Source organism: Lytechinus variegatus, chromosome 5 (genome assembly GCF_018143015.1).
Source record: "Lytechinus variegatus isolate NC3 chromosome 5, Lvar_3.0, whole genome shotgun sequence".
Lineage (NCBI taxonomy): Eukaryota > Metazoa > Echinodermata > Echinoidea > Temnopleuroida > Toxopneustidae > Lytechinus > Lytechinus variegatus.
The window spans coordinates 12,246,578-12,260,203 of NC_054744.1; the positions used below are offsets into that span (position 1 = coordinate 12,246,578).

At 39.3% G+C, this 13,626-nt stretch overlaps 1 protein-coding gene across 1 annotated transcript in view; it reads right to left on the reverse strand.

Annotated features, from left to right (window-relative positions):
* Positions 1–13,626, reverse strand: part of LOC121415364 (dynein heavy chain 8, axonemal-like) — a 112,364-nt gene that overhangs the window by 37,274 nt on the left and 61,464 nt on the right. The window contains exons 48-58 of the mRNA XM_041608547.1: positions 9,571–9,713; positions 8,980–9,114; positions 8,700–8,822; positions 7,872–8,085; positions 7,471–7,577; positions 6,211–6,374; positions 5,476–5,668; positions 4,935–5,057; positions 4,108–4,238; positions 2,525–2,678; positions 591–755 (exon numbers count right to left, since the gene is read on the reverse strand). Of these exons, the coding sequence (XP_041464481.1) occupies positions 591–755; positions 2,525–2,678; positions 4,108–4,238; positions 4,935–5,057; positions 5,476–5,668; positions 6,211–6,374; positions 7,471–7,577; positions 7,872–8,085; positions 8,700–8,822; positions 8,980–9,114; positions 9,571–9,713 (1,652 nt within the window). The remainder of the gene's footprint in view (positions 1–590; positions 756–2,524; positions 2,679–4,107; positions 4,239–4,934; positions 5,058–5,475; positions 5,669–6,210; positions 6,375–7,470; positions 7,578–7,871; positions 8,086–8,699; positions 8,823–8,979; positions 9,115–9,570; positions 9,714–13,626) is intronic.

Consider the following 13,626-nt stretch of genomic DNA (forward strand, 5'->3'; position numbering starts at 1 on the left):
ACATGCAACAGATGCAGAGAGCAACAGAACATGCAACAGAGAACATCTAACACATGTAGAGGGCAACAGAGAGCATAGGGAAGAGAAGAAAAAATACAAGCCAAACTACTATCAACACTTTTGTGTGGTTAAAACTGAAATCACAAACATGTCAGTGCAGATAGGTCTGGGGCCCCGTTACATAACTACGTATGATAATCACAATCAAGGTTTCCATGGTATTTACAATAATGGCAAAGTTGCTATCATTGGAAATCTTTAGGAAACTGGCCGCAGGTGCTCAGTTCATGGGTCAGTATCTTTGGAGAACTTAGCACAGGTGAATTATTTCCACAATCAAAATTGCAAGATGAAAAGATGATTTTTATGAATAAATGCATTTAACAGGCCTTTTCTCTTTTTTTTACCTTAAATCAGACTTCTTTCCAACTATTACCATCAAAGTTAAGATGGAAATTTTGTTCTCTCTAGGGTACATAATAATGTCAAATATTTTTGTTTCTATCTCCATTTCACAATAATACATTATATAAATGAACTTAAGACAGCATAAAAGATTAATTTGTTATTAAGGATTGATCAATACTTACTGGAGAGAAACAAAGCACAATATGGAGGTTCTTGCAAGCTCTTGATATGAAGTAGTCATACAAGTTGTCGTTGGTTGGAGGTCGTCTGGGAAATTCTTTCTTCATGACAGAGATCAATTCCTGTGTGATCTCATCCAGCTCATCTTTAGCAAACAAGTTGGACACCTTGGTATAACAACGAGGGACAGAGATGAAATTAAGACATCACTACACGGATTCTTAACACCACACTGTCAAAATGTATGCCCCGCTTTCGCCAGACAAAAATAAATTACACACACAACCGCATCTCACTAAACTCCTGTTGCTATTGGTGCCAATTAAAATTAGTGATTAATTTGTTTCACATCTTTTCTTCACGTGTACATAATCATAGAAGAAATAGCATCAATAGGGTTTTTTTTTGCTTGTCAAATTTTTTGGCGGACGAAATATCCTCCAACAAATTTGCCCCCCTTTTGGAAAATCCTGGGTACACCACTGAATAGCATCTTTGTAATAGACAGTCAAAGCCAGATTAGACCGAAGTTGAATAAGCTGCATTTAAAAACCTTGATGTAGCCAGATGAGAAACTATTATACAGTGCGTATCAAAAAAAGTTTACACTTTGAAAAAACCCTGGGAATTAAAAAATATACAACATGTGGGTAAATTTTTCACATATAATCTTGGGTTTGGGTCTCATCTATCCAATCAAGGTAAAAGTTTTGTCAGAATGTTACACTTGAGTGAGCACTGTCCATTTCTGTAAAGCTCGCAGAAATCTGTTTGCGCAGAAATGCTTGTTTTCATGCTGTATCAAGGGGAAAGGGCAAAATCAAACTCAACCTACGAAAGATTTATCATACTTTTCCCTTGCACTTTTAGTCAATTGAAATAAAACGGATACATTCAAGCATTTTGTAACAGTTTTGCCACCCAAATTGAAATTTCAACACATAGTAAGCACAACCTTTACCCTATTTTTTGCCAGCTGGATCTGAGGACATAACTGAATCTGAACAAAAGTTTATATCAGACATCTCCAGAATATTTTAACTAAGTTTTTATCATTGAAAGTGGGTTTACATTTCATTTTTCATTTATTACTTGTTTCTCCACACTTTTCCCAAGCTTAGCAATGATTAACAAACTGAAAATCAAGCTTAAGCCATTCCATGTAAATCACAGCTCATGAGCTCAGTGAAAAGCAAATATCGTCACGATGGCCTCAGTGTGTGGGGGGAGTGGGGTGGGGCGAAATGCACTCTCCGAAGTGTTTTGGGCAAGGAAACAAGTCAAACAAGGTAGAAGGTATCTTCAAATCAGTTTTACTTGCTAAATTCCATGTGCTCTTCATGATTAAGGTCTACTTTTATTCGCATAACTATTTCAAAGTTCTGCGCAAATCATTTTTCACTAACTTTTCAAAAGTAAGTGGTGCTCACTCAAGCGGAAATATTTTTCGACAGTTATATCATCATTTGCATTAATGGATCTGTACCAATCTGTACCAATGTTAAAATGTGGAAAAATCTTCAGGATATTACAAATGTATAATTTCACAGGATATTTTCAAAGTGTAAACTTTTTTTTTTGATACGCACTGTAGATGAGGGGAAATAAATCATGCCTGGTAAATCAGTCCCTGGGGCCGTTTCATAAAGCTGTTCTTAGTTAAGAGCGACTATAAGAACGACTGGTGATCCTTTCTTACACGCTTAACCATTGCCTACGTCTATGGTGTATACCATTTACCCAAAGAAAGGATCACCAGTCGTTCTTAAAGTCACTCTTAACTTACGAACAGCCTCATGAAACACCAACTGGGCCCATATCAGTAGTTACCCCCTGGTAATGCTGGTAGTTTTCAAAATTAAATAATGAATGGATCAATTGAATTATATATGAATACATGAAGTAAACTGCGATTATTGCATCAAGAGATCCCTACCTCTCCAGATGATAGGACATTGTTGAGGTATTCTAAGAAAGCTTCATCCTTGATTTCATTGTCAGTAAAGATGAACGTGATACCATGACCCTCTGCTCCAGCTACACGGTACAGGTACTTAAGATCATCCATCAGGTTACCAGCATTGTATGACCTAAGTATCAAATCAAAAGGGTTGTATGACCAAAAATTGCAGAATATATTCCCACTGGAGTGTGTCTCAAAATTAGATTTTTTTTTTAGGACAGCTCAGAAAAAAGCTTGATTTTAGAGTTATGAAATAACAATCAATCTACTGTTGGCTAGGAAGAGTTTCTACAGGAAATGTGATACACTGCCATACTGGTAAGATTTAGGTTTTTTCTGAGATGCCCTCGAACTTTTGAAATTTTTAGATACATTCCTTCAACAACCAATTCAAAATAAGCATTAATCTATTTCCTGAACTTAGGGATTGCTGCACTAAAAAAAAAAAATCACATACTAGTGTGTTAAAACATGATTGAGAAAAGAAAATCTTCATAATTCAGGATGGAAATTTTCCATTCCTTAGAGCCTGTCTAAGCATTGGCAAAGAGTCAATAAATTTAAATCTTTCATACTTCTAACTATATCATTTGTGAACTCTTTTTTTTCATCTGTAATTCCTTACCAAATCAATTTCAGGGAAAATTGCAAACACATCCACTCCACATGTTTTAATTTCACATTATCTACAATATATCAGTTTTAGGACATGCACCACATATTATGTAGTTATACACTAGGCAATACATATACCAAATATTAACAATAATCATAGTCATTACAGAATATTCTCAGTTACTTCATAGAAGTGTTGGTAATTCTAAAACAATTCCCTGGGCTGTGTTTCCATAACACAATTCATCATAATATTGACAGTGGCACTTAATTTCCAGCACTTCATAAACTAATTCTCAACTGTAAGAGAAGATTTATGAAACAGCTCAAAGAACCAAAATATTTAACAGTATCCACATTAACTCAAAGAATCATAGTCATAACAAGAAGAATTACCTTTTCTATTTTGCTGACTGCCCAGGAAACAAACCAAAAGTGGGTCAATTCACGCAAAGAAAAGAACACTGGAAAATTTGATTAAAACTTGATGAAAATGCATGCACAAATGTATAAAAAGCAAACAAAATAGTTAAAACTATCAAACAATACATTTGATGATTAGTCTAAACATATGAACAACTTTTAAACTAGAAAATATAATAAATTTACTTCATGGCGAGTAAGATATCACCTTACAATATAATAAAGCATTGAAATTATGAAGATAAACATTCTCTCATTGATCATGTAACATCTTAATTACAATGCAATAATCAAAGCTGTTAAAATGATAAGAATAAATAAACTTGAATTAATGAACAAGTAATATTTAATACATTTAAGAAATACAATTCTGAAAATCAATGACTGATAAATGTTTTAAAAAGTTAGAATTCTACAAGATGTACTTACATACATGTATAAATAGAAGCCAGGAAACAAGCATCAACTATTTAAATAAATCAATAAGAAAATTGTAAAACAAGTAATACTAGACTAACCTTGTTAAGGTGATTTGAAATATCTTGTATCCTGCTATGAAGGTAGCCAACCTAGTGAGACTTTGCTTGCCAGAACCTCCAACTCCGACTAGTAAGGCACTGCCTCTATCAGTTCGTATGATCCGAGAGATCTGAATAACAAACCAAATAGCTAGATAAAAGTACCATCATTAAGTTTCTTTCTTTTACATGAAATACCAAATAGGCTCAATCAAGGGCTGACAGCAAAGACATTTTCATTTTTTTTACAATTATTTTTATTCAAACACTAGGTTGAAGATTTTAAATGTTACAATATATTTTGATGGCAGAAGTTCAATCTATTCTAAAAGATGGTACTATGGTTGCACATGAAGTATAGGAAATGCACACAAACACAAAAGAGTTAGATCATCAAAGAAACTTTAATTTACTTAAGCAAAGTATAGAATGTAAATGGCAGCTAACTATTGATGTCTGATAGTAGAAATGAGTTGGTACATGTAGAAGAGGTGTCGAATTTTGAAAATTATAATGCGGGTGGAGCACTCAACCTTTTAGGCCAGGAGGGGGGGGGGGGGCAAATGCCAACCTTGGCGCCTTGGAAGCACTGGGTTCCTAGACATTCTCTGGTTCAATCTAAAACAATGTTTTTGCAGTAGTTGACATATTTAATAAATAAAAGTTTCCAAGTTTTTCCTAACATTTTTTAAGGTATCAAGGTGATGATCGTAAAGGTTTTAAAGGTGGGAGTTGGGGCAATTTTTTGGAGAGCCTTATAATGAATGTGGGAGGGTTGGCATATCTGTGATAGTGAGAGGAGTTGAGAGAAGAGAGTGGTGACTTGCCTTAACAAGATGAGTCATAGCATCCTTGAAGAAGACTAGATCCATGTGAGCTCCACGTACTGAATCATTGTACATCGACATATACTGCTGGAGTTTCTCAGAGAGGAACTCCAAGTCAGGGACCTGTGGTCATCATGGATTCAAAATGAAAATCAACATTTACAATTCTATTTGATTTTCATACATCTAATTTTGTGCACATAAGACAATCTGGAAATATTAGGAGAACATGACAAGTCAGAAATCAGTCTTATGGGCAGGTATCATGATGATGCACTTCCTTTAACCTGTTGACTAATACACTCTGTAATTATTATGTTTTGTACAAGGACAACTCATTTGCCGTAAGCAATGGGTTAATGAAATTACAAATGATTACTAAGGCATTAATGATAACTATAGGCTAATAATGATCAAGGCAAAAAAAAAAAATAAATTTGGACTTATATTCACAGGGCAAAAACAATGTTCAGCATTTTTTTTCATAAACAGCAAATCAAAAAAGATAGCTGAGCTAGTTATCATATATCTGATTAATTACAAGTTCTGTGATCTTTGGAGCATCCAAGCTGGCATCATCAGGCTCTTCTCCCGTAGGTTCAGGTGGGTCTCTAAGGAAGTCAACAAAGTAGGGTTCCTTGGCTAGTTGGTCTACATAGCTCTTGCCCAACTGATCTAGTAAGACTTTGGATGTAGCATTCTCAAACCAATCTTTGTCTACTTGAGTAGTGAATCTGAGGGCGGTGAGAACATTAAAAAACAAATAAAGACATATAATACACTTCAAAAAGGGATGGTCTTTGTGGTAGAAAACTAGAAACAAAAACAGTTTTATGTGGTTCAAATTACTCATAAGGGAATATGTAATAACAGATAATCACTATAAAGATTATTATGTGATATGCTCTTCTCTTTTTACAATTTTTTTTCAGTGTTAGTATAGGGTTACCTCTTTTTCATCAAATAAAAGGTGCTGCCTAACTTTCACTGTCTGATCCTTACATTATGCTCCCTTTTAAAGTATTCACAAGCATCTTTAGGTACAGTCTGTTAATAATTCAACATATGAATGAATCAGGGTATATCTTGGGAAAACAGACAATGTAAAGCAAATATTTTTTAAAGAATGTAAATATTAGCTGATAAAGAGGATCCATAATATGAAAACCTGAAATTACCACCCTTCTTGCTAACAAAAAAAAGCATAATCTATCTCTTTTGAATATAATTGCATTCCCAAAATAAGTAATAATTCGTTGAAATAAGCACTACCTACCTGTCAGCAATGACTCTAGTACATTCATGCTTCCATAGAGCAAGCACAGTAGCCTGGTCTGAGCACTCTTCCCTTGCAATGTGTAGCATTCCTTGCCAGATACGAGACAGATCACGAAGATTGAAGATATAGTGAAACTTTGCTGGAGTAGGAAGCATCTTCACCTAAATTGAAAAAAGATGTTGATCAATGAAGCCATGTTAACAGAGATTAGGAATAGGCATGCCAAATTTTAGGCATGAAACATCATTGGGTTACCAAACCTTGTACATGTAACAAGCATGAAAGTAGGTAGATGAATATAGTGTGCGCTCATGTTAGATAAATTAAATATTAAATATTTTTTAAAATGAGGTAATGCAACAAAATACACCATTCATATAATGACACAATACTACATTCATTGACATTTAACCTTAATCATGTGACCTAAAACTGGTCAAAGATACTTGATTACTCTTATGTCCAGCATGAAACATATCCATAAACTTTCAAAGTTATGATGGTAATTCAACAGATACCCCTAATTTAGCCACAGTTCATTGACCCAAAATGACCTCTGACCTTGGTCATGTGACTTGAAACTCAAGCAGGATGATTAGTAACACTTGATTAAACTTATGTCCTAGTTTCATGAACCAGGTCCATAAACATTCAATGTTATGATGGTAATCCAACAGATACCCCCAATTTGGCCAAAGTTCATTGACCCTACATGACCTTTGACCTTGGTCATGTGACCTGAAACTCAAGCAGGATGTTAAATAATACTTGATTAACCTTCGGCCAAGTTTCATGAACTAGGTTCATATACTTCCTAAGTTATGATGTCATTTCAAATACTTAACCTTCGGTTAAGATTTGGTGTTGATGCCACCGCCATCAGAAAAGCGGCGCCAAGAGTCTCACTCTGCTATGCAGGTGAGACAATAAAAATTATAAACCATCTTATAGTCTGACCCAAATTTTTATCCATTTTACTTCACTTCAAGAATAGCTCAAGCCAAGATAATTTCCTCAAGTATTACAAATTTTTATATGAACAAGAATAAAAAAACAAGTAATTTCAACAAGGTCCCATGTAAAGGAAGTCGGACAAAGCAATTCATTAAATTGTCCAAGACATGAAGCATTTATTTTAGACTTTGTAATATTGATAAAGTCAACAAGCATATTCCTTTGAATTGCCCTCCTTTCCTCTCTAACAAGTAGAAATTGAATACTAAGTAATCCAACATTAATCCATAGAGGGCAGTATACCTTGGTTTGCTGCCAGAGAATTCGAGTGACAGGTACGAGCTGTTTGATCAGCTCAATGACTTCCTCGTCAAATCTTGTAGGACAGAAATACCCACAGCCAATGATCCCTGCAAATCAAAATCATTGTGTGAATGGAATGAATACCAAAAATGAGGATCAAAACAGAAGAAACATAGTACACCACTACACCTATGAACACAATTAATAGTTCAAAGGTATAAAGTGTTTTTAACTAAATAAGAAAATATTCAGTGTGAATGACTACAAAAATCATGTCCACACAATTAACTGTAATTCATTTTCTGAAAAAAATTTAAGTTCTAATGGTATTAATAAGAATTGATGGCAAAGTTACAATTAATATTGAATGCTATGCTAAGGAAAGGTTCTCTGTCACATACCAAAGATCTTGTCAATAGAAGCATTTGAAGGAAGAGTGCAATTGAAGATAGAGAACTGTCTCTTGAGCCTTTGAGGGATGTCATTCCGGCCACCACCGGGTTGGATCATAGCTCCGATGAATTGGACATCAACAATGTTGGTGAAGTCACCCGGCTTCTCCAAGCTGTACATCCCATGCATCTCCATCATCTGCCTTACAATCTCATTAGTCACCTTCAAGAAAACAGAGTGCACTTGGAGGCTTCTTATTTTCAAGTGTAAAATTTTTGTTGCCTTCCTTTTCTTGTTATGATATTTCTTTATACAAATGTACATTTTGATTATGTTTTTATTATTATCAAGAATAAATTGAATTTGAATATATTTGGAAATAAGTGATCCAAATTTATTTCCCAGTGATCTAAACTGTGGTTAGTCACCGATTGTGCTCATTGAAATATCATTGGCATTCCAATTTTTTTACATGCAAGATTAGACATTGCATGATTTCCCTAATGCTCACTTACTTAATCTGTACAACATTTCCACAGTGCTCTTCCAAAATGTACATTTGTTCCCCACCTCTCTCTCAATATATACCATATTATACATGACAAACCCACAAAAACTGATGTTTTGAATGTGTACCTCAAAATATCCCAATTTCACCTCACTTTCCCCATGAAGTCCTTGAGGTATAATAACTTGAGAGCTCATGCCTGTTGCATATAAACTAGTAATGATTCTTGAGGAATCATTTCATCAGTAATGTCCTGCAAAAATGTCGTTGGAAGTACTAATGAACATTTTACACAATTGCCTTACAGTAAAAAAAAATAATGAAATACCTGATCACCCCATTCATTGATAATGGGCATATTGATGTCATCAACAAAGACAGTCATCTTTCTGCCTGCTGGGGGTCCATAGGTACTTCCCATACGCTTGTCCACATAGCTTTCAATGGTACGCTGTCATTTAAATCAAAGAAAATAGTTTGACCATTAATCAGGATTTCCTCTGCAATCAACCCTTTATACGAGGTTAATTTGATTATAAAAGTATACACATTAAAAAACAAGTGGAACACCTCTGAAATGAAAGAAATATGGAGGTGGAATAAGTTACCTGGAACATCATAGGTATAGTTGCTGATGAGAAATTGAAGCTCTTACTGATGTGTTGATCAGGATTGTATTTGGACATGTAACCCTTGATCATGACAGTCTTGGCTGTTCCTTGTTCTCCTATTAAGAGCACAGCCTTCGAAAATAAGAGATGGAAACAAGATCAATAGATATAAATCATACTGGGAAATTAGTAATTTCATACCAAGACATACTGATATTTCACTCACCAAAAATTGATGTGTTTTCAGCAGTCTTGTTATGCATTACAGAATTTTAACAAATTCAATAAATATACCAAATCAGTGACTAAATCCTCTGTGTTTTCTTGAGTAATTTAGTGGTGCCCTTCACGCAATGAAAATATTCTGCTTTTTATCAGTATCACAAGCTCAAATGATGTTTTGCCTTTCACCCAACTTACTTTTATTTCAATTGGTACCTAAACTCGGTAAACTCAGCCACTTTGGTGAGTGGAGGATGAAAATGAAGATTACCAATACATTTATCAATTATAGGAAAGGAGAATAAGTAATAAGGGGTGAGGGAGAAATAATATAGATTTCTTTGATAATAAAAAAAAAATGCAGACCTTGTTCTGCTTGGCAATTGTATTCATGAGAAAGTTTGTGCAGACATTGTCAACATTGGGTACGAGGATGGAAGAATACTCAGGGACAGAGTCATCTGGGTAGAGATATTCCTGGACTCGGTTGGACCAGTGCTCCCAAGTTCCTGATATGGATTAGCCAAAAGGACATAAAGACAATGAGAACAGACAAAACAAAAGTAAGACAAATAATTGGAAACAAAAAATCTCTGACACTTGAAACACATTTTCCCCCAATTCTCATTTTCAACCATTAAAGTAATGACAGAGTTGGTCTACAAAATTATTATTCTCAGCAATAATAGTAATTATGAAAATACTTACCTGATTTTCTTATTTACGAGATAACTCATACATCTACTTGATTTGCTAGTTCAGCCCTCTGGACTGCCATACCCGAATAGAACTCCCAAGGATTTAAAAAGCGCGAGCGCGCCCTCTCCCGTTCAGGCTTACTACCCATGATCACCGCGCAATTAGCGTCCATCTTCCTCACCTTTCGCAAGCCCATACGTTGAAACATGTTGCTACGCAAGGCGGAGGGTCGGTGGGAGGGTATCAAGTAGATGTATGAGTTATCTCGTAAATAAGAAAATCAGGTAAGTATTTTCATAATTTACTTCAATAACTCCATACATCTACTTGATTTGCTAGACCAACACGGACTCAAACCGTAGGGAGGCATGTTTTCAATTGTAAGCCTAAGAAAATTTAAAAGAAAAAAACAAAAACAACGAAATTTAGGGAGGGGGAAAAAGCCGCAGCTGCTTTAAGCGCCGAAGCAGCAAATCTCGCCTCGCTGGACGGAATGTCCTTCAAGTAGAAAGAAGTGAAGGAGTTAGTTGAGCGCCAAAAGGCGGCCCTCAAAAATGTCCTCGAGAGGAATGCCCTGTATACTCAGGAATACTAAGTATCATGGGCCCTCGGCCTAGTGTCAGGAGAACAACATCACCTGCTGACTAGAGCGTAAGAATCGAAATTTGTTGAAAATTTCAACAAGAATCGTGATCGGAAACTGAAGCTTTTAAGGCTCAGTAAGTGATCAATCGACCAATCTGAGAAGGCGAGATATCTCAGAACCCCTACCGAAATTTAAGCGTGCCGCTTGCTAGTAACTAGCATGCGACTAGCAGGGCACTCGCTTAATAAGCGAGTGCATGCTAGCGAACAGTCCCTGCTCGCTAAAAGATCGCTTAACTATTACTCTGCACGCATATCACACGCTTATTAAGCTAACCGCATGCTAGTTACTAGCATGCCGCAAGCTTGCGCAAGCTAGTCGCACGCTTCCCGCAAGCTTGGAAATTTCTGTAGGGGAAGCCTCCGCGTGGGAGAAAGCGCCCAAAATATCTGTCTCAAATGCGTGAGGGCAGAAATCTGCAGAATTCTGATAGAGAGCTGTGGTAAAAAGTTACTAGCGGTCCGAAGGGGACCAGGAACGACGGAGAGTAGGGATTTAGGAAGAAAACCACTCGTAAGGCAGACAAGGGTCGAGAAAGCGACTGAGTGCCATCCTGTTAATAAGGAATGCCGCGGACATGTTGCCTATGTAGAATAGAGCAGTCTGGTCAAAACAGCTCAACCGGGCGTGTCAGGGATACAGCGCGGTACACATCACGACAAAAGTGTGTTAGACCGAGTGATCGAGAGAGAACTCAGGATCCCCTTTCTCCCATACTGATTGAAGCACCCATCTGAGGGTGCAGTGCCCGCGGTGGAAGAGGTGGCTTGGCTCAAGCCACCATCGCCGAGAGAGCCCGTGAGGCTAGGCTGCGATGGCTGTCCGCTGGGCGGGGGAATCCCTAGCAGCAGCAAGTGTACGCCAGAGGGAGCTGGCGAAAAAAAATCTGTCACGATATTACGTGTAAACGACCATCAAGAGATGCTCTAAACGAACAGACATCGCCAGATATGATACCTCAACCGTTACATTCCCAACGGAATCGAATGAGGTAGCAACGGCCCTGTCCTATCAAGTTAGGGACGGAAACTGGCTAAGAGTGTCGAAGTCCTCGCTTGAAGAAACAAGCGAAGGAGACTTGAGGAAGTAATCACAAAATTTCCATCAGTCTGCGGTGAGAACCAGTTGTTTATGAAAACAGTCACAAGGCCTGTTTCTCAGGTGATCGTAAGAGCGAGCACCGCCGGCGCCGGTTGCGGCAGCGTGGAACAGTCCGATATCGGTAAGATAAGGAGCTCCAAAAAGCTGCGGGGGGGGGCGGCAAAAATGACGCCCTAAGCAGCGGGGGATGAGAATCTAAATTTCTAAAAGAAGAACTCCAGTGAAGTAAATCACTTACATGGAGAGGCTCATCCACAGTCGGCCCGAGAGAAGGCGGGTCGTAGTGATCGTGGTTAGGAAGGCATAAGCATACATCCATCCACTGTTACATCATCCTCGGTCGTGCGGTGACCCTGGCCACATGCCTTGCATGGAAGGAGGATGAAAGCAGCATGCGGGGCGACTCGAGTGTGCCGTGAAAAAATTTCTAAGAAAGAAGCCGATTCGACTAACGGGCACGGTAAAGACATCCACCGTAGACCACTCCGCACAAGGAGGGAGCGGCGGAGACGCCCGCAAGATTGACCCACATAGAGGGCAGTCTATAAGATAGACAGTTAGAGCTCGACCGATGGTCTGGCGGTGTACAGTTTGGTGTGAACTCGCCGACCCGGTACGGTGGGTGTCCCCAGAAAGTAGGCATAGAATGCCGACAGAGAATCCTGGGGCTTTAAACAAGTTTGAACGCGCGTACATAGCCAACAATCTCATGAGATGTACGGCGGTTACTTTCCTCCGAGATGATGTTTACCCAACCGGGAAAGACTCGGGGAACAGCTGTGAATGTCAACAGGAGGGATATCTAGCATATGAAAAGCTGATTCCTTCCACGTATTCGGTGCGGGTGCTGCCGGCGGTGTCCGGGGGGACGACCGGTGATGGCAGCTCGGGCAGGGTTCGTACGAGCCGCCCGAATACGAGACAAATAGGTTAACATAACCATAATGCACCGGGTGGTGAAGGCATAGCGATTATTAAGCACAGGAGAACTTTTAATCGCCGTGACATTCAGATCCGATATACATACTCATAAGCTCGGAGAGCTATGAGATAGTGAGACATACCGCTGAGCGGTGATGGTGCTCATATCAGAGTCGCCCTCTCTTCAGCGGCGATCGCTGGAGAACGGGTGTCTGTACTAGCCCTGACTCTGGCGTTGCAAGGGTAGGAGCTAAGTAAGACAGGGCACCCTTACTTTCGAATAGAAAGTGAGGTTCAGGCCAGAAAAGCGACGGTCCCGTCGCCTGGGCGGACGGTCCGCGGACGTGATAGGTTGTCCTCTCAAAGCAGCCAAACATTCTCACGAGAGAAGTGCGGCATGCGGTATGTAAGAGATTCATACCTCCAATCTACGGGCCCGCTTAGGGGGAAGAATGGAGAGAGTTACCGCTGAAGGAGTCGTCGCCGTATGTGAGCTTGACGTAGAGGGCGAATTCGGGAGAACCTGCATAATAATCGCCCCCCCCTGCCTCTGCCTTCCCGCTAGCCTCGAGAGGCTTGAAAATTTCGAGACGGCGGCGCCGGAGCCTGGCGCTTCCGGGCAGCAGCAGAGCGGGGGTGGGTTTACACCCACGGAGCTGGCGGCTTCCTCGTCGTAGGAGCCGCCTCGTCTAGAGCGACCCCGTCACTCTCCGAGACCCCCAATTCGGCCGATTGAGCTCGGAGCGCCTGAAGAGGCGGGGCGAGAAAATATGGACTCCCTTGCTTCATCAATACCCCCACTCGGAGGGTAGATGTGAGGTAGATACTTGTCAAGCAGCGCCTGAGCGCTTACTGAAAAGTCGACCGCGGGATAGGGGTTGTCCTCGTAAAGGGAGTCTCGCTCTATGGACTGAACTGGGGGGTTGTCCAGTAAGCGCCGGGGTGGCCCCGCGTGTCGTCTGGGACACGTGCTCTGAGATCGACGAAAATGCTTGAAAGCACACGCGATCTTGGGGCACCCGGTTAGTCGGTGCACTGGCTGGCGATTTAACAGA